The 22313-nt window shown below is 45.5% G+C and overlaps 1 protein-coding gene across 1 annotated transcript in view; it reads left to right on the top strand.

Moving 5' to 3' along the window:
- Positions 1–22313, top strand: part of LOC119176142 (uncharacterized) — an 87928-nt gene that overhangs the window by 16223 nt on the left and 49392 nt on the right. The window contains exon 2 of the mRNA XM_037427294.2: positions 18970–19140. Within this exon, the coding sequence (XP_037283191.1) occupies positions 18970–19140 (171 nt within the window). The remainder of the gene's footprint in view (positions 1–18969; positions 19141–22313) is intronic.

The following is a 22313-nucleotide window of genomic DNA, read 5'->3' as shown; positions in this document are numbered from 1 at the left end:
ATATACAAGGCTGTGTTACGCTCTGCTATATAGCGGGCCTGGATACCCAGTGGTTACGATGCTCACTTTCGGGTCGTGGGTACGCGGGTTTGAATCCCGCCCCGCAAAAAAAAAAAAAAAAAACTTTACCGCCAAAATTTTCTCTCTTTCTCTCGCTGTACTCACTTTTTCAGCAAGGAAGAAATGAACGAAAAGTGCACGTGCTGGTTGGATGATAGTTTTTGTCGACACATGACGCTCGGATCGAGCAGCTCCACTGTTGAAATGACATGTTTTTTTCTTATTTTTATATTCACATACTCCTTATAGACAGTGGTATGTGCCATCGACGTTCTGAGGCGCTCGTAGCTACGTTGCGGCTCGTAAGCTCCGCCCAGCCCAAAGCGTGCCACCTCCCTGATCCCGGGCCAACTGGTACAGCAGCTGCAAAGCTGCCTCCGAGCACAGCGCGTCGGGCGAGCCTATACCGCTGTTTACAAAAATGGTATAGGTCTACGGCGTCTCTAATTGTGGTGTTCCTTTTCTGTATTTATTGGAGTCTAACAGACAATCATGCCAAGGGATTTATAGGGGGCGTTATTTGAAGTAATTGTAATGTATCTATGAAGAAAGAGAAGTTGACGAAAAGATGACTTGATGGGCAGGGATCGAATCTGCGACCTTCGAATAACGCGGCTATCCCCCCATGCACGTTGGATACCACGTTGAAACTCGCATTTCATATAAACTACTTCAACGAAAAATAAAAGGCACCGAATAACACTTTAAAAACAAAGTAGCTTTATCTTAGCACGGACGCAATACTTGTATCACAATAACTTACTTCGTTTGTTTAAATTAGATGAGAAATGCCGGCTTCATTCATGGTATAGAGACGTATGTATAAGACACAACTTTTGCTCTTCTTTTGTGTTCACATTAAAGCGACAACATAACTTCGCCAGACTTTCACAAAGTTTGTGTTATCGTGTCGACTTGGCGGGGCCCGGCATTTATGCCAACTCTCAATGACCATTTCTGTAAAGTCATTCTGACGAAACATTGTTTCGCCACTCACTCGACGTCGCCGTAACCGCTGTAGGTGAACAAAGTCAAGCAAACAAACGAAGTGGTTACAGCACGCCTCCACGTGTCAACCCTTTCGAATGCATCCCCGAACAGGTGGACCGTGTCGAAGTTGCTTCACCGTCGTATAGTTGCAGCCGCGTTACGCAGTTTGCTGGTCGCCCGGCAGGTGGCGTGGCGACTGCTGATGACCGCTTCGAAACCGAACTAACACAAAGGGTGTGCACATCTTTTTATCTCTGTAGTTGCGAAGCCATTCGACCTTGAAGTCAAGCCCTGAGGTGTACCCTCTTGTAAGCAACATCTGCATGCTTATCTCATTGCAGTCACGCCAGGAGGATGATGTATAGGCCAGCAGACGACTTTTTGAAATAATCCCACGCGAATACGGAAGAAGAATAAAAGCAAAAGAGTAAGCAATGACGTAAACAAACAAACCAATAAATAAATAAATAAATAAATAAATAAATAAATAAATAAATAAATAAATAAATAAATAAATGATGCAGCTACGGTGGAACCACGTCCTAAGTATCGGCTTAGATAACTGATCACTTGGTGAAGACGTTCTACACGTACAGCTAATTGACCTGTTTAGCGACGATTGATGTGTCTCGCACAGACGGTTTTCATTATCTCTCACATGCTTTAAACCTGCAACAAGGTTTCAAACATGTCAATAACCGCTCTACCAAAACACTGCCTGACTGTAACAAGTGTTTCGACAGCGGAATTCAGCCGGGATGCAATAGGGTGCAAGTATCTTAACGCGCTTTACTTTGTGTTACTCGGGTGGTTGCAAAATGATGATGATGATGATGATGATGATGATGAAAGCAGCAGGTGGTTGAATGCATAATTAAAATTTTGGTACAGTAATATTCAAATTGAGTCAGTCTCGGTTTTATATAATTGTTTATACTAAGTCTTCAGTAATCGTTATTCACTTTTCCGCAAGAGTTATCTTGGTGACATATTGAGTAGCAAATGTACGGTTGGTTTTGTTGGGCAGATACAACAAGGACGAACAGCGAAAAAGAGAAAAAAAAAGGGGGGGGGGGTTGCACTTTATTTCATAATTCACGACACCAACTCGGCAAACTGTTAGTGTTGTTAAAAGATGCAGAGCGGTTGCATGATTGCTGCACCGTGGTTGACGGAATGTAATTTACGCATGCAGCATGCTGCGCACAGCTTCTACTCCAGCACGCTTTCAACAATGGGTGTCTGCGAGCGTGGGGGTGGGGGTGGTGAATAAAATTAGGGGAGCCCAGCTTTAAGACGCAGAAAATGCTCCAATCCTTGCTGGTCGTTGACACGTTTTGGGGGGAAAACGATGAGTTTAAAGCATAGGTCGGCCAAAATTGTGGAGCTCACTCGGACTCACTCATGAAATATATATTTTCAGCTTCGTACTCACTCGGACACAGACAAACCGGCATTTTCCTGAACCGGACTCACTCAGACACATGCTCACGAAAATTTTCTTTAACCCGACTCACTCGGACTCACACCAACCAAAATATTACTCACCCGATCTCACTAAGACTCAGACTCACGGCTTGACCTGAGTCGGAGTGAGTAGACTCAAGCGTGAGCTCACCTAACCTAACCTAGCCTAACATAACCTAACTTAACCTAACCTAACCTAACCTAACCTTATGGTTGAAAGCGCCCACACACATTTGATACTTTTAACTGAGACAGTAACTACGCTAGCAAAATCAACAGCACCATAAACAATAGATGAGTCACTCGAAGAAGGAAAAAAAAAGGAAGGCATTGAAACACGGAAGCACAACAACGAAGCAATGAAGAAAAAAAAAGTCATCATATATATTTAATGGCTACTAAGAAACTATTGGGAAATAAAACAGTTCGTCGGGGAAATAAAATATTGAAAGTTCTTAAAAATAAATAAAACAGTTGTTCTATTGAGAGAAGAAGAGCAGCGTGGACATTTACTTAAATCTGTTCAACGCATTCACTTTGCCTAACGTTGCGGTGGGTTATCTCATACGGGTATAGCATAATGAGAAAAAAGAAGATGAAGTCAAACGTGGGTGTTTTCACGGTGGAAGTCGTCTCAATACGGGTTTGCTTTCTACTAACTAGTCACGGGTCGCGATCGCAGTTCGTAGTTTACATCTCGCTGATATGGTCGAGCCTCGTGTCCTCCCGGTTTCATTACAATCAAACGGAAACCATTAACCGAACATAGCAGAAAAGACTGCGCGTTAGCATTTTTTTTTTGCGATCCACCTTTTTTACGTACTACATTCTCTGCCTAATAATTTATTTGTTTGCATATTTCACACTTCAAAAAACATATACAAGATTTCACACATCAGGATAGGTTGACTACATACATTACTAACTTTAATAATTAAAGTGTCTGAGTAATCACTTTCTAATGAGTGGATAGAAATGGATAAGGATGTTGTTTGGGAGTTTATTGATAAAAAAAAAGAAAAGCAGGCCTCACAAGACACGCGCAGCCGGTGCGTTTCAAAGCTTATTCCCTTACACGACGCGACTTTCATCATCATCATTATTTTTTTTTTTAGTTTTGCCTCCACTAGCAACGCAACGGAACGTTGACCTGGATTACGTGGGGATGGTTGAGTGCGTCTGCACGGTGACGGATGGAGACGCCTCCCACGGGAACACCGCGGCGTGTCGCAAGGTGGCGCGCCTTCCGCGAGCGTGTTAAGTATTAAGTATTACGGCTCAGTGGCGCTAGCCACCGCCCGATCTAGAGGGTACAGCCATATCCATCCATCCATGTTGTGGGCCTCGCATGCTCCGAAGACGTGCGCAAATCTCCCGCGCAATATTACCCGATATCACACTCGTATCAGACGGAGACCAAAATTAACAAAGTGCCGAGTATACTCGGCGAAGCGTTGCCGCGTCGACGGGGCCACCCGTTTGGCCACCAACAGCTGTTTTACGTGATGCCTATCGCGATGCCTGTCGTCGATGCGAGCGTTACTGTGTCAGTAGCTGGCAAACATAACGCTCCTCAAACCTGTGTGTCTGCTACATTTCGATTTCAGTTTCAATTTGTTTATCTCAGATATGTATACACAAGAAATATGTCCACGAGCTAAGGCAAAAGGAAAGCCATTTGCCTCCTGACGAGGCCTTTACTCCGCACTTACACGTCAGACAGCAGGAACAAACAAAAGCAGAGAAAACATGTCGAATTATACAAATAATGAACTCCTCATTAAGCAGTATGCAAACAAGAATGAAATAAAAGAAACACTTTGACATGAATATAAGGATAATGTTTGTACAAACTGTAATAGAGAAAGTAAATGTGTTTGTATATGAAGTACATACAATAGAAGGCAAAAGGTAAACATGTGGATTTCATAATAAATCATTAAAAACTTATAAACTTATACATTTTTTAGGAGACATGAGAAGTAGTTTAACTTGTTTTTAAAACGAGAAATACACAATGGCTTCATTGGCCAGTTTAATTAATGACGGGTGTGCATTACACAAAGATATTACTTCACAATTTAAAGAAGTTTGTGGATATAGTTTCTCTCACAGATTTGTTCAAACTGCAAGCCAGCTTCGTGGCAGGCTAATTGACCAGCTTATACGCTTGCGCACTTAGCGACCTTCTCTCCCCCACAAAAAATAAAAATAAAAACACAACTAAAAATCAGTGGCGATGCCGCTGAGAAGTTCACCCACCTATATTCACTGTTGCATCACGCTTCGATAGCCCCCTCAGGTTAATGACATAATTAATCTTTTATTGATAAATAAAAACTGCAACGTCAGTCTCAAAGCACTAGTGCATAATTTAACCTATATAGCGCTTCTGAGAACGTTTTTCTGTGCCAAGCTGGTCTATGTAGGCAGTGACACACTTGACATTACGCTGACGTGAGGTTTTGGTAAAAAATGCAAAATAAAGGTGAAAGCGCGGCTTTCATTTTCAGCAATACCGGCAGCTCGCGCGTGATTGAATCCTGCAGCCGCTGTGGCCGAACTTTGGATGGTGACGAAAAATATTGAGGCCCGTGTGCTAAGATTTAGGTGCGCGTTAATGAATCCCAGGGGGACGAAGTTTCCGCAGCCTGGCATTACGGAGTCTGTCATGATGATATGACGATTGTGAGACGTTAAACCCTAACAGTTACTATTTATTTTGGGGAGGGAAAGGGGGGGGGGTGCTTCTTCGACTAAATTGACGGGAGACAATGATGTCGTCGCAACGACTATGGGGCATGCCGTAGTGGAATGGCTCCGGAATGTTCGACAACCTTCAACGTGCAACGATACATTCAAGGACAAGCAGCGAAAAAAAGGAGAAGCGAATGAAGGAAAAAAACATTCCCTTGTCCACAGTTGAGGGGGTATCAGGTTGCGACAGGACTCGCACCACTTTTCGTCGCATGACGAATCTATATGGATTAGCATAACACGCCCTTTGCTCAATATAAGCCATTTTGTTAAAAACCTATAGCTGTATACGTTCGAGGTGCAGCACCCTTCAACTGGATTCGAATTACGTTTTATACTGCTGTATAGCTATACACTCCTCCCCCTTTTCCTCCTCTTTCTAATATAGGGACAACTACGGCTTCTACTGGATTTGTTTTTTTTTTTTTCCTGTAGAGGCTTATCTCGAGCTCGAAAAAAGCTGCGCTATATGGAACTACAGACACTCGGTGATAATAAACTGAGCGAAAAGGGACAGCAGCTTCGTTCCCGGACGTTGCTGCACCGAAGACCTGGTGCATTTTCTTTTCCTTTCTGTCTCTAAAAAAAAGCGGGGAAAAATGAGCGAGCTGAAATTGGCGCTGGAGAAGAAAGAAAAGAAAGAAATGGATTCATAAATAAAGGCGAAAGGGGCCGTATTGTGCGCGCAGGCGCTCCACTTTCCAGGATCGTTGTGCAGGCGGGCGGACCTAGATTGCGCGTCGGGGCCGCTGCATGCGAGCGTCTAGGCACTAACCAGTTTCTTCTAGACCGAAGGATAATCTTCTTCCGCCTCGATAACTTTTCAGTGCACTCAAAGGGCGATCGTCGAGGCGCCCTCGCCCGGAGAGTCGTTCGTGCATGCCTGTGCAAAAGGAAGAACTGCGCGCAGCCGACAAAAAGCACGGGCCCCCGAATCGGCGCCTATATCCCTGCCCGTATCTTCCCGGACGCCCTGCTTAGCTGCGCGGGTCACACAGGTCCGCTGTGCTGCAGTGACTGCAGTGATCGCACGCATTCTGCCTAGCTCGTGTACAATTCAACCGTGCAAGCTCGATACGGATATCCCTGCAGATCCGTCGGTGTGTCGGCGAAAGGCGCGGCCTATTTGGCATCGCACAGTGACTATATAGCGGCGATACGGTAACACGGCGCGATATCATCTGTTCTACAACTCCCTTCTCTCTCGTTCGAGCCGCGAGCCAGGGCAGAAATCGTGCAGTTTACACGGGATTATCGGAGTCGCGAGCGTCCGCCTCTATACGGCGTCTTATAGGGAGAAAACCATCGCGGCTATAGGCTCGGACTAATTCGAAAGTGTTGAGCGCACATGTGGAAGTGCATATGAAGTTGTACGAACGCGCGCCGGGGTCATATGGCATATCCCGTATGCATTCTACGAAGACGCACGTATTTAACCATAATATGACGCTGTGTACACATGGCTGGGCGCCAGTACATCGCATCTGCTGCACGTGTTAACAAGGCTGTGGGATTTTAGAAACTTGACGCGTGTACGAGACGTCCCATGGATCAATCACCTTGAGTTATATAAATAATAAAAATTCGGCAGATCCCACGTACTTGGAAATCGACGTTATGCGAAGCATGCGGAAGGAGGTGACCGTGTTTCATTTTTTTTTATTGAGCGACACGTCATGAAATGACGCTAAATATACGTACTATACAAATGTTGCGCGCACAGACATATGTTGAAGAGTTGCAGATGTTTATATAAGCAGTTGTTTGCACTTGCGCAACGATGACAATTGGAACATGCGTCTTAGCAACACCAGAATCTGATATGAAGCACTGATGCTCGCGAGGATGCTGGCCCTGGACACTGCTATACATAAATCAACTTCAGCGCATGGCAACTAACCACAATTGACGTTAAGCCGACGTGACGGCTGTATCAAAGGAGTACGTACTTATGTAATGTTCATAAAATCGGGTAGGCAGCACTGAAACCCCTACTGACGTTTCACGAAGATTAACGTCTATTTGAAAAGTATAGTTTGAAGACCTGGCGTAGCTCTGTGGTAAAATGCTTCATTGCCACGCAAAATGCTTTGGTGCGATTCCAGCTGGGACCCTGGCACATATTCTTTGCATTCGTCGGCATGACGCTGCCAATGCCGGGTATTTATTAACGCTCGTGCGTTCAAACTGCCCATGCGTGTTCTCGTCGTTCCTGGTTAGATACTAAGTGTCAATCACCTGTGGCACATACCCGCGTACCAGCGGCGCATACCAGCCCGTGGGTATATGCCCCTGTCTAGCGGGAAGTGTTTGACGACGTACGCGACGGGATTGTGAGATTATTCATGTCTTGACCAGCGCGTCATATTCGTCCTACCATCTTACCTTCCCAAGATAATTTTGGTTCACGCCAAGTTAAGGGGGTAATCACGAGAGCACCCAAACGTAAGCGGCTAGATAGATAGATAAATAGATAGATACGCTCAAAGTCACCTAAGTCCGTAAAAAAAAAGCTTTGCATTAAAAAAAAACATAGGAATTACTTTGAGCTAAGATAACCTATGTACATATTGCTCCAAGTATATGCAGTGGAGCACCCAGCAGTGATTTGTTTGATCAGTCAGGTTTAGTTAGTTAAACATACCTTTTTATCTACCAAGATAAATACTGAAATAATTATCAGTGAGACATTTGTAGGTATTTTTTTAAGAAACGCTCTAAATGCGGGCTCATTTTTACCAGTTGATAAAGAAAACTCCCGAAATATGAAAAAGTAACACATGAATACCACATTTTTTTTTCTTTATGAAACTCTGACAATACCTCCCAATCAATGTGTTCGAAGATGCTACTTCCCGGTCCGTGCTGCAGTGCATTTACAGAGTATTACCCATTTATCGCGGGCTTTCTTTATCAGGCGGACAAAAATATCACGCAATTAGTACGTCGTTGAATTAAACGCAGACGTCTCTTATAGATGCGTACAGATGCCTCGTTTACGATTTGATAATCAGGAAACTGTCAAACTTCACTGTTGCATCACGCTTGTCATTACCGAATATGGTTAACCGATGTTGCACAGCACGTAATCCCCCCCCCCCCCCTCGCACACCCGGTGAACATGTTCTCTTTGCCAAGCACGTGCACATCTATATTACTATATTTTCCAATTTCCATATACATGCATAATGTACCGGCATTGAAAAACCAAGCAAAAAAAAGGTAAATAAATAGAAAGCAGAAATGAGCACGTTACATCTCGATCAAAAGTACTTTTAAAGGGCATACGAAAAAAAAAGGAGTGATGAGGGGTGATGATGGGGAGAGGAAAAAGTTATGCGTACATACAACAACCACGCAACATACTGGCTTCGATAGCGCCTGGTGTCTATGGTCCTGTGCTCTTAAAAAAAGCTAGTGGCACAAATTAAGGCATATTAGTGGTATTCCTGCTAATATCCAGCTACAACCCGCGTCTAAAAGAAAGAAATCAAAGAAAAGTCACGCAGCATTTCCAGCGTGTGCGGTGCACTTCATTCAGAATGCATGAGCTCTCTCCGAAGTCGGTGGTCTCGCCCCGCGGCACCCTCGCATACACGTTCTGTGATATGACGGCCAACCAAACCAGCGACGAAAATAAGTGATTTTCGCAGTCTCGGCGCAGGGAGAGAGAGAGAGGCACCAAATTGGGTCAATGAGCCGCCCGGCTCGCATACATCGCGTCTGGTGAACACGATTCGTCGCACTCTTTTCACGCGAACAAAAGAACGCCACAGGTTCAATGACCGCGCTCGGCGGCTCTCTCACACAAGCCTGGTAACCCGTCGGTAATGAAACGTGTGCAACAAAAGGAGTGACACGAGAATCACGCCGCGATGACCCGCGCAGCGTGCCGTTCGAAGAAGAGCTGCAGCCGCCCTGGAAGCTGTCGCAGGTAGTTTTCTGTCCTCACTCATGGACGACACGTACCTGAAGCAAGAGTACAAGTTAGACGTTTCAATCGTGTACAGCCGACGCCTATACATCAGAATGTTTGGACGACAGCGAGGCGCGCGCAAACATTGTGAATGTGGTCTCCATCAGATCCTGATCGCCAACGCCCGATTTCTGGGCACATGCTTTTCAACCAAGTGACATTTACAGTTCATAAAGAAGTTGTAAATAAAAATACAGCCGGCTCGGCAATGTAATTTTCTGGAGTCTAGTGCCAAGGAAACGTGATGACGATACCTGCCACCGATGCCACAAACGTATAAGTATACTAAGTTTTCATCAGCCATGATGTGCATATAGATAACTTCACAATGATCATAAAATAACGTCGCTCATGAACTGCCTGATTGCGTGGTCATTGTTATGAAACGAATGAGGGCAGCAGTGCAATACTGTCAAGAACAATAACGTCAAGGGTACAGCCGTGACGTCTCGCCCTGCAGGAGCACGAAAGAACTTCGAAGCGGGACTGGTCTTCACGCTCCAAGGCGCCAGTCGCTGTTCTTCGTCGTGCAGTGCACGCAAAGACTGTGTCTCTCAATCTGTAGAGCCGGGAAGGCCTTTTTAGCCATCGTTCTCTCCAGGGTTTCTTGAGGGTACGTTGTCTGATGGCGGTTCATTGAGGCCAGGTGGTCGGTGTGGTTAAGGGAAAACTTTATCACCTGGAACTTTCTGTTTCGGCGCCACTCGAGCTCCTCGGGTTGGAATAACTTTTGAACGCTAAGCCACCCATGAGTCGTATCATTCAAGAGCCAACTCGCCGTGGTGGCCCATTTGCCCAGAATTGAAACGTCGTGCGACTGTCTCAAAACACAAAAAAAACGATGTGAAATCGCCAATACAGAAAAGCGTCGGCCCAAGATGTCAGGTTGCAAATTCGAATCACGGTCACGAAGGTTGCATTTGTGCTCAGATTTGGGCGCACGTTAAAGAACCCCAGGTGGTCGAAATTTCCGGAGCCCTCCACTACGGCGTCTCTCATAATCATATGGTGGTTTTGGGACGTTAAACCCCACAAATCAATCAATCAATCAACGAAGGTTGCATTCACGCGTAGGCTAACTAAAAAACAATAAAAACTGCTTGCGTACTCAGATGTAGTTACCATGTTAAGCTACGGCGACCATACATGCAGAGCGCCCAAAACGCGTTAAGCAAGCACGATTTGGAAGCACGCGCTCTTCAAGGATCTGCGTTTTTTTTTTAATATAATGCGTGGCAGTCACGTAATGCCTTCTCATATCCCGGCATTACTCGTAACATTCAAGATTCCTTGAGAAAGCACGCGCTTTTGGGCCGCTTGGTCAGTATAGTTGCTATAGGACATGTCTCGTGTTATCTCCTCTCTCCCTCGACCGCAGTAAACAAAACAGAAATCAGAATCTCTACCCTGTATACGGTGTACCTCACAATCGTATACCGTATTTTGGGCATATGAAGTCGCAGAATTTAATTTTAGTCACTGTGTATTTTATCGCGAAGACATGTATACATTCTGCAGGATGTGCTCGGGTATTGTTGGCGGGAAACAACCGTGCCGAATAAGATTATAATCGTTTCGTAAACGTAAGCCGTAGCACGTGCCTAAGATTGAGCACAATGATGAAACGCATAAAAACTCCACAAGCGCACGCAAGTGGGCATTTGCCGCCATCGTGTATGCGTGTCACATAGCGTATAACATGCGGAGTATATGTATATATAGCCCCACGTGTCATGTCTCCAGCAGGACTTATACGATCCAGACATACTGCAGTGTGTCGTTGCACTTTCTTACTATGCAGCCTTCACACCAGGGCTGCTACGCTAAAAACAAGCAAACAAACTACTTTTTTTATAGCGGCAATAAGAAATGAACTTTCTTCGCATGCATCGTAAACGCATAGCAGGACCCGAGTGTTCCGGAAACCACGCGTGCAAAGCCCGATGCGATGACAGCATGCTTGAACCTTTCTCCACAGCACACCATGCAAATTGGGGTGTCAGGGAAACGCTATACGTGAAGCCGAAATTAACCCACATGTCTTAACTGAACAGCGTCGCTCGTAATTAAATGGCAGGGCAGAAGAGGAGATTACTTGATAATTAGTTAATTACTTATTAAATATTTGAATTACTGAGTCATACATGGTAAAACTTGTAAACAGGGTTCGACGTTTCGTCAAAACCCCTGTTTACGGATTTTTGTCGCAAGCTTTTATCTTCCCTTTCTATACCGTTTTTTTAGAGTGATGCATAGCAATTTAGCGTTTCCAGTGTCGGGTCTCTGTAGTCAGTATGCGAATCATGACGTATGCATAACGTGGCAGTGGTCTTCGGTTAAACTAGTCAAGCATATTTATCAAAAATCACAATTTGCACGGGCATATATATTTTTTTTTTTGTGCTAGCTGAACTCTTCGGTGTGCGGACTCAGGCGAAGATGCTCCTACGTGGCAAACCGCCATCTACTGCTAGTCGAGAACCTCTATCCAATTTTTTAGCCGTGGTCGCCACGGTCAGCGGCAATCACCTTCCATACGCGTCGAGTCTTGTGCGCCGGAAATCGAACCTGCGACCTCGTGCCCAGAAGCGAAGCGCCCTATCACGCAAGAGACATAGCGCGCGTAGGACGAAGCCCACACAAAAGGCTCATATTCCCGCGCCTCCTATAAGCGACGTTCCGGCCTGGTGGCCTGTCAGGGCTAAATATAGTATCTTGACTAAGCCGAGCAAAATGGTGGCCATGCGGAAAGAGTGTATATGGGTGATGTGTGGCAGCAGTTCATAGTGGTAACCATGCAGTCGACGAGAAAGGGTTCCTGCCGCTGATCGCCTCGCTGGCAGAGGCGGCCTTGGGGTCTTTGGTCCAGCGGCTAGCGCGGCGAGGCGGAGGAGGCCGGCCGAGAAAGCCTACGCCTGGCCTCCAGACGTTTTTAGTTTTTACATCTCCCTATTTCGTTAGGCAGCATAAATAATAACAAATAAAACATATCTGGCTCAGTCTCTTTGCGGCTGGAGTAACATCTAGACCAGCAGGAAGCTGGCGGAGGCGGACTGGAAGAACGGGCGATAGAACCGCCGGCGCAATCTAGCACCGCGAGGAAGTCTTACTACAATTTTTTTTTGCCTAACTCCGCGGTATTGGGGAAGAAAATAAAATAAAAACGAATTATAATGGGCGCGTGCGCAACTCGCCGCGTTGCCGCAAAAAATAAAGTATAGGAAGTGGTGGAGCTGGGCTGCGGCAATGGGGGCTGATTGTTCTCCGCTCGCCGGGGGCCATTGTTTGCGCTGTCGGCTGCAGCCGGGCGTGGTGACGAGGGTTATATCGGTGAGAAGGGGGTCAGCCGGCCATCAAAGCTAGCTGCGATGGCGAGACAACGGGGCCGTGACTCAATAGCCGGCGGCGGACGAGTTCAGCCGGACCACGGGCCGCCATCCATCGACCGCGCACGGTGTGACAGCCGATGCGCTCTCTAGCATCATCCTCGATGTATGGACCGTCGTCAAAGGGCGTTTTACGGAGCTCCTCGACGTCGCCTTTTATCGCCCGCCCGACAGGAAATGAAGCGCGGCGACGATTCTTTATTGCGCCACGTATACAAGCGATGGCCTGCGCGTCCTCGCAGTATCGGCGGTCGCCGTTATCCGCTGTTTGCCCAATGGCTGCAATCAACGGCGGTCATATATTGCGTCTCTCCCGAGAGCTCGCTTCGTCACGACCGTCCTCGCCGAAACCGCAATAACCGGGCCCGTCTCCCGTGATTGCATGCAGTGCGGCTCGTCGGTAATTGCGTATAAAGTACGGCCACTGCTGCAACGTCGCTTTCACACCCACCGTGCGCAGGGACTCGCCCCGTGCGGGCAGACCGACTTGGCTCGCCTCCCGCACTGCGCGCCACTTCGTGGTGGTGGAGTGCGCGTCGGGGGCGCCTTCCATGGTCAGCGTCCAAGGATGTAATACCGGGCGGCCTTTCAGACAAGCGCTAACTGAATGCGCCGCGCGACTCCTCCTATAGGGAAACGCCTTCTCGGAACCGCGCGCGGCTGTTCCATACTAAGCGGTCGCGCATGCTCATCACAATTCATCACTAAAACACATGAGATTGCGATCGTCTTTGTTTCGCAATTCTCGCCTCCCCTTACCGTGTTCTTGTTTTGGCGTGTTCAAAATTCGCTCGTAAAGTTGGCAGCTCGTTTCTTGTTCCGCTCTTAGAATAGTTGCTGCATTTTTGACGAGTAAAAGTAATGCGTAACTTCTTGTCTGTCCTCGTTGCATGTCGATCGTCCATGTAGCACGTCTACACAGTGACTTCGGCCACATCGGTCGCCAAATTTCAACGTTCATCATGTCATCTTGCTGAGAGGTGTACTAATTACTTACTGTTCTGTGAACGTTACACTTAGAGAACCACTATTTTACTATTGCAGAATGGCTTGCTTATGCAGCTTTGTGGTAATCTTAGAACATATACTGGGGAGAGGAAGAGAAAAGCGATGAGGGGGGGGGGGTTGTGATGAGAACCACGGAAAGCTTAAGTAAAAAGTAAAGGTGGTCATGTGTGCAGCACAGTGACATTAGCGTATGAATCCGACTTAGGTCGATGCTTAATGCACTTATAAGATTTAGCTACGTAGGAAATTGCTGTGCCACGCACCAATATGTTTCAGTGCATTGTGGCGTGCGTGATATACGGAGACTGCCGTGATTCAGGTCCCCCGAAAATCTCCTGCACCGGCGCTGTCTTGTATACTCGCGGTTTCGCTGATAGAAGCGCAACTTATGTTCTTTGAAGCATTACGCTCCTTTTTGCTTCTATTCGGTTATAAGAAAGGAAAAAAACTTTTTCGTCCAGCTTCTCGGCGCGCGCATTCAGCATCACTTTTTTTAACCTGCGATAAAGTTTACAGTTTCCGTTACTGTCAATACTGTTTACTACTGAGCAGCTATATTTTATAATATTATGCCTAGCATCACTATTGCCTATAGAATTCTCGCTTAGCAGTATCTCGTACAACGAATTCTACGTACGTGTATACGCCAAAGCTTTTTTTTTTTTTTTTTGTAGAAGGGGCTCCTCAGTTGTGGCGCAGGGCTACAGCAACAGGCGGAGCTTCCTCTTTGAAATGAATTCTACGCAGTTTCTCTTTTTCACTGTCATGCTTGCTAACATCGTCGTCTGGCATTGAAATCTTGCAAACAGCCTTACTTAAAAAGAAACAGGAATGAAACGGTCGACGTGAGAAGCCACATGTGCGCCTCTGTCATGTCACACACACACACACACACACACACACACACACACACACACACACACACACACACACACACACACACACACACACACACACACACACACACACACACACACACACACACACACACACACACACACACACACACACACACACACACACACACACACACACACACACACACACACACACACACACACACCACACACACACACACCACACACACACACCACACACACACACACCACACACACACCACACACACACCACACACACCACACACACACACACACACACACACACACACACACACACACACACACACACACACACACACACACACCACACACACACCACACACACACACACACGCGCGCATTTTTTGTGTGCGTTTGTGTGAGAGAGAAAGAGACATCATGTCTCCCTTCGCATGCGTGCATTCACAATGTAGTGCAAAACAGACAGCCGTTTAAGAAACAACCTTATGCCCAGCTGCTCTCGCGGTATGTGAACTAAACGTTTCCGCGTGCCCGCCAGCTGATCCAGAATATTTTGACTTTTCAAAACGAACATTAAGTTATTTTCTGAATTTTTTCTGAATTTCAACATCATTAAAACGTAGAGAACTAATGTGCTTTTTGTTCCCTTCTTAAGCGATTTTTTACCAACGAATATAAACTCCGTGTTTCAATTCTCGAGAATGAGTAAACTGCTATAACCGTGTAAGTTCAACATGGTATGAAAAAGCATATCACAGCTGTTCGGATAAAATCAGTCGTTATATCGTAGAAAAATGGTAATGATAGAACAGATGTCACAGAATTACGGCGTATATATACGCCGTAATCTGCTTCAGTATACTGAGGCGGACCCCAATAACGAGAACAAGCTCCCACGAGCCGCTTGGATTCGAACACACGTCGATTTTTGTATTCCCGCGCGATAATCCTGCGTTCAGATCCCACCTGCGGCTGTGGTTATGATTTTGTACACAAATACACAATATATATATATATATATATATAAATATATATATATATATATATATATATATATATATATATATATATATATATATATATATATATATATATATATATATATATATATATATATATATATATATATATATATATATATATATATATATATATATATATATATATTGTTGTTTGGCGCACTGCACAGAATACAATGTAACGATTTCAGTTCAATTTCAGAGATACCTGCAAGAAAACTATTGCTGACAATTCAAAATAAATCACAGCTGTAGGTTGTAGACAAACTGAGGATTTTTCAAAAGTATGAATGGGTTGAAAATGATAAAAAAAAAAGAGAAAGAATAAGCTGGAGGAGGAGAACCAATAATTTTTACACTACGAGTTCGCCGTCTTACAATGGTTTCTATATCACGCTGGTCTCCACCGCGAAAAACCTACAGTTTTTTACATGAAAAAATAGAAATCGATATCACAGATATTCTTTACACGGCTTCAGCTGAATGAAACACTTTACACGAAATTGGTGCATCATGGACAAATGTGAAACATACCGACATTTTGGGAAGTATACAACTCTCGCAAAACTCGCATCAGCGATGAGAATTTTTTTTTTACCAGGCGATGCCGCTGGAGCCGATGTTTTGACAAGTGGCCTCGTATTTGCAAGGTCAGCAATTTGACGAACTCAAGCTACCACTTGTCGAAGCGTCGGCGACAGCGACATTGCCTAAGAAAATATTTTTGCTCACTTGAAACTCCCCACTTTCCTCCGTACTTTATACTTGTTTGGATGATTCACACAAGGAATTTAGGGACCGCAGTGGTGGTACAGTGCATGTTGCAATGCTCGGCTGCTGAGCCAATCGACAGTCGCCGGTCCCTCTGGAGACGAAAGTGCCACAGGGCCGTGTCCCTACATTTTTTCTCCGTACCCTACATTCATGTCCGTGTTAGAGAACCCCGATCGGTCGTGATTATCCGGAGCCCTTCACTACGGAAGTGCCCCATGATGATATCCTCGTTTTTGGTACGCGAAACCTCCCGCAATTATTATTTTGTTATTATTGAGGAATTCAGAGATTTGACGTAATCAGTAAAGTAGGACGTATTTGTCTGCTTTAGGCAATTTGACCAACACAAGTTCACTGAGCTGTAAATTCTTTGTCTTCTCGTTTTTTCATATTTATTCATTTTTCATTCCTCATCCCACCTCCTTCCTCCTCTATTTTGGCAAAGTTCGTGAAATAAATGAAAAGTTCCATGTACTTCTTTCTCTCTTTGTTTTTTCTTTCCTTCCTTCTTTCTTTCTTCTTTCTTTCTCTCTTTCTTTCTTTCTTTCTCTCTTTCTTTCTTTTTTTCTTTCTTCATTTCTTTCTTTCTTTCTTTGCGAAAATCTGCCTTCCCCTCGTGAATGCAACAGAATTTTATCACATTCGTTCAAGGCTTAATTTTTTTGTAAAGGTAGTCCTGTCTGAATTAAATGTACGTTTCAATACGGGAATGTATGTATCGTACAGCTTCCCGCTCGTGGCACGCTTACATGGACCTACACCTCCGATAGTGAGAGAGAAACAACAAGATAGGCAGGTAACCAGGTTAATATATGTGGTGGGGTATAATCTGCAAGGTAATGGGAGAAGAGATCGAGAAGGGATGAGAAATACCCCAGGATTGCCTAAGAAAGGACTGCGTTTATTAATTAATTTACCTTAGGAAAACGACTGCACTCATTAATAACCATTCAATGAGGACACCATGAAGTGTTTCTTAATTGATCGAAGCGGAGCCATCAGCGACCCAACAGCAAGGCGGGTCGGTGCTCTTATGACTGGGCGTATTAATCACGACAGAGCCGATGACCATGTTTTTCAAAAAAAAAAAAGAACAGAAAAGAAAATGCGTCAGAATATGTATGTCTTTGCGTTCGTAGGCGGTGTCAGAGTGACGTCATGTGTGGAGGAACCACTTTTTTTGTTGTTATTGTTGTTTAAGTAAAGATAAAGAGCTCGTATTTTCTCTTCTTTTTCTTCACTATATCGTTACCAATGGGGCACAGTGCATTTGAATGTGTTAGCGAGTTCCAGCTGCGCCGCAAAAACGGTAAATTATAGACGTGGTCTGCGTCATCTGTTTAAATCTGGCCGCCTCCTACAAATCAAGGGCAAGTGTCCATGCGAGCTTTCGACAGTGCACGCCCACACTGAGTGGGTGTTCACTAAATAAGGTCGTACATACGGAGGGCGTACTAGCTTATACTAATCTAGTCGTGAGTGTAAGCGTGCCACTTAATACCTTTCATTCGGAAAAGAAGGGGAAAAAATGCACTTGCACCATGGCCAACAATTCGCAGCTGGAAGAGAAGACTTTTGGCGTATTGGGAAAATGCAAAAATAATATAGACGTGTACTAGGCATTTGTGGCTGAGTTCAATATTCACAGGAGTGAATCAATTATGCCGGATTTTGTTGCATGCGTTTCATTATGTAGATGTGTGCCAAACTTGCATACATGCAGGTTTGCAGAATATTTTGCGCGCTTCTTTAAAAGACTGCCTCAATCGCTTCAGTCCATTTATTTACATGTGAGCGAAATTTGCAAAAGTTTTAGATACGCGACCCTCTTCTGTGCTTTTTCACATGTCAAACTTTCAATAATAATAATAATAATAATAATAATAATAATAATAATAATAATAATAATAATAATAATAATAATAATAATAATAATAATAATAATAATAATAATAATAATAATGATAATAATAATAATAATAATAATAATAATAATAATAATAATAATAATAATAATAATAATAATAAGAACAATAATAATAATAAAAAGAAAACAGCGGTCACCGGAAAGGGCGTGCGAACGAGTGCACGATTGGGTGTAATAGTCATCGACGCTCCTTACTATTCGAAAGCTTATGTATAGCAGTTTCAGCCTGAAAAGAGAAGCCGCAGTTAAGTATTTCATGAATAGTGATTGCCCTTGTCGCAACTTTTTTTCTCTTCAGAGCGTAAAGTCATGGCAAAGTAATTATTAATAGGATGCTTTCCCATAAAAGTTTTCACACTGCACTGCCTGTATAAATGAAACTTGTTAGCGTGGTTCCTCTCTTTTTGAAAAAAAATGTGTTTTGGATTCAGCGCAGCTCCACATTTTCCGCCACTCATGTGTGTTAAGTTGTACAGTTATTTTCTTCAGAAACGAGACTATAGTTTCTTTTAGCGGGGAGGACGCACATTCAAAAGCGAACGTGTGTGAAGATAAATATATATGCCTGAAACTCCATAGTACTGTTGTATCATTGGAACAACAACGTAGTGAGAGTTGTTTCGTGGCCCTGATGTTTTGTTCGTTCATGCATACGCGCGAGTGCGTATATACGCGGTAAATTGTGCGCAAAGCACGTTCGCTAGTCGCCCCCGCTTGACTCGACGACGCCGGTGTTTGTGCGCAGGCCTACCAGCGTCCGGGCTCCGATCGTCTGAAGGTGAGCGTGGTGCTAGCCAGCGCCCTGGTCGCCATCAGCGTCGTCGTCGGCGTGGTCGTCGTGCTCGTGGTGCACCTGCGCGCGCAGCAGCAGATGCACTGCGCATGCGCACCCCTGCCCCAAGCCGCCGCCCTCAAGGTACGAACCTCGTGCGAGAACGCAGATACTCCTCGTTCCGATTCAAACTGCCGAGCGAACCCTCTTGCGAATGCTTGAGGATAACCCATAGAATCATGCCTGTACTGTCTCTGTCTTACTTTCGATTTCCAACTTCGCGCGTTGGGTGGCAAACTGAACAGTGTCCGATATGCCCTTGCCATTCCTCCATTCAACCACCACCAATGTGGTGATTCAGCCTCTCTCTCTCTCCTACCACTTTCCTGTGACACGTGGAGGCAAGCATGAATGAATATTATCGAAGAAAGGTGGCCCTAAGTGATAAATGTAGAGATCAGAACTCAAAATAGATTCCGGTTTCCTGGGCGAAAGATCGATTGCTCATTGGAGACTCACCTTTCGGAGGGAGGCGAGACCAAGTGCTTTCCGCAGGTGCCCCCCCCCCCCCCCCGAACAACTTTGCTCCCACGTATGGTGACGCAATTTTTTGTAGACACCCTTCCTGAAGTTGTGGCACCTTAATGTCGAGATATGCTTACGACGCCGGCTCGCCGTCGTTATTTAATCCAACCGCGTGTAGGAGGACCTCTCTAAGATGACCGTCTTGTTGATTCGGAGGTAAGCGCAACCGACATCCATTAGCCATTATATATACGGAAAGGAGAAAAAAAAATACGTGAAACGCAGCTTTAGATATGCTTACGCGCAGTTTACGTGCGCAGCGCTGAAACAATCCCCTCCTTCCGAAGAAGGGAGACGGGACGCTTATCTCATTGGTTCATCACGAGCGGTTGCGCAGCCGCATTTATATTCTTGCCTTAAACCTTAAACTTCTCTTCTCTCTCTCTTCGGCCATCAACTTCCAAACTTTTCTTCGTGATTTCGTGAAAATATATCTGACCTCGAACAAGTCGGCGCGCAAGAGGAAAGTGTAGAGCAAAAAACAATCACTGCCCCCCCCCCTTCCCCCGCTTTCTCTCTTGATTGCATCTTATGAGTAGGAATTACCTGAACGCCGTGATTCGCGCAAGATGACGAAATCCCGTCGAGAAGACGCTTCAACTTGGAAACACAGAATAACAAACAAAGCATTGCTTCGAGACAAAATGTTCGTCATGGAAAGACTACAGGGGTAATCTGCGGAGCGGTGTAGTCGTACGGGATACCGCAGAAGACATGACTTAATCGTATTTTCTGACTGTTTCTTCATCTATACGGAGACGCTTTCGAGAATACGGCGAGAGAGAAATAAAGTAAAAAAATAAGGCCTGCAAATGGGCTGCGCGAATATACGGCCGCGTTCGTGAGCGCCGTCGTGGCGCGCTGTTCGGCAGCAGCGGCCCTGCACGCCGTCTCTCCTCAGAGAGCAGTGTAGTCTAGAGGTGCACACCGGCTGACCTCGCGCACTGCGTGCCCAACACTCATGTACGGTACACGCACGCACTACAACAGGTTGGAGCACTGCAGCCGGTTTTCAGCACGTTTGACCCGCGAAGAACGGTGGCCGCCACGATCTCGAGGCCACTAGGCTGCGAATAGCGCCGTCCGAGGCGAGCGAAAGTGTATGGAGCCCCTCTTTTGTGCGGTACAGCGGGCCGTCTAAACGGCCGATTGCAAACTGCGGGTCTCTGTTTCTTTACCGGGCACTCTCTTTTCGTGTCGACGACCGCCGCGTTATTAGGGAGTTTTAGTGCTGGGTACACAAGCGGCTTGCGTACCCAGGACGGAATAGTATACGGGCCCATGCAGTCGATTCAGCAACGGAACACATGTGCGTGTCAGCGCGCTCGCGCCAAGTCTTCGGGTCCAGGCCGCGGGCTCCGATACCGGCCGTGGCGGTCACATTGCGGTGGAGGAAAATGCTCGATGCCCGTTTGCTGTGCGATGCCAGAGCACCTAAAAACCCATAAGTTATAGTTAGATACCGGACTTATGCAATGTCAAGTAACCCCCCCGTTGTTCTTCGCTTAATAATAAGCTGGCTTCATGCAGTAGTGTCCTATCGAAAACCAGTGCCGTGGCCCATCTCCCTTCTTTGGTTTATTTTCATTACGAAGGTCTCGGGCGTGACAGGTTTGATACCTTTATGCGAGGGCTTATTGACCAGCCACCTCACGTTCTCCGTTATGCAATGAGAATTCTAAAATCTCAAGGAAGCGAATTCTAAAATCGTCACCTGGGCCACGAGTGGCGTTTACTAACACTCACATGGTTACGCTTGCATCGATACGTAATAAATACCCGATAAAGTGGACGTGGAAAACGGCCGTCGCCGTTGAACAACTGGTAGTGGTTTCTTTCCCCAACGAAGGCAAGTTGATTTCCGTTTATCTTATAGCATAGCTCATATAAGAACTACAAATGCGTTACTTGGCTTCATAGTAATAAGTGCGCGCAGGCGACACGCTTGATGGAACGGCTGGCTACGCGACGCAACTGTTACCTGGGCTCGTATACCTGGCTGAGCCCTATAGCTGGGCTTAATTTCTAGCCCTTGGCATCACGGCCGTCGGAGAGACGTATGGGGTAGAAGCAAGGATTATAGGGCAATAACTCTCTATTTATAGGGTAATAACTTTCTATTGTCCACTGCTGAAACTTAAGACATTTGATGTTAGACGGACTGTTACACTCTCTCAAATCTTTCGTAAAGTCTACGAACCACGTACACCACACAAGCAATGATGCAAGTTTTGCGAAACTAAAACTCTGACAGCGAAAAAAGACAGCGAGGTTGGTGATTGGGTGGTTTCAAACAAATGCGTGCAAGGGAAAATATGGGGTTACCTGTGCCACTGTCTTATCGCGACACATGACGATACACATCCGAGTGTACTTGCTACGTGCAAGCACAATCAGATTTTTTTGTATAAATACATGTGGTCATTTATAAACGCTGCCAAACAGCATTCATGACGATCTCGTGTTGCTTGCAACTGCTGCACGGAACTAGTCGCCTCTGGAGGAGACACCGAGTGTCAGCGATTAAGTTCATGCAGCGACTATACCGTGTACACTGCAGGTTCTCACGGAAGACAATGGCGTTGAGACGTCTGTTGTCGCCAACTGAATCATGCAAGCGTTTCTCGTATACGCTTACTTGATGTGTTGTGGGCGTATAGGCAGGTAGTATATAAAGTGCTATTCTCCACTGGATTCCAGCGCCGTATTGTGCCGCAGATATCGGAAGTACA

Source organism: Rhipicephalus microplus, chromosome X (assembly GCF_043290135.1).
Source record: "Rhipicephalus microplus isolate Deutch F79 chromosome X, USDA_Rmic, whole genome shotgun sequence".
NCBI lineage: Eukaryota > Metazoa > Arthropoda > Arachnida > Ixodida > Ixodidae > Rhipicephalus > Rhipicephalus microplus.
This window is presented reverse-complemented; position numbering and strand designations above follow the sequence as displayed.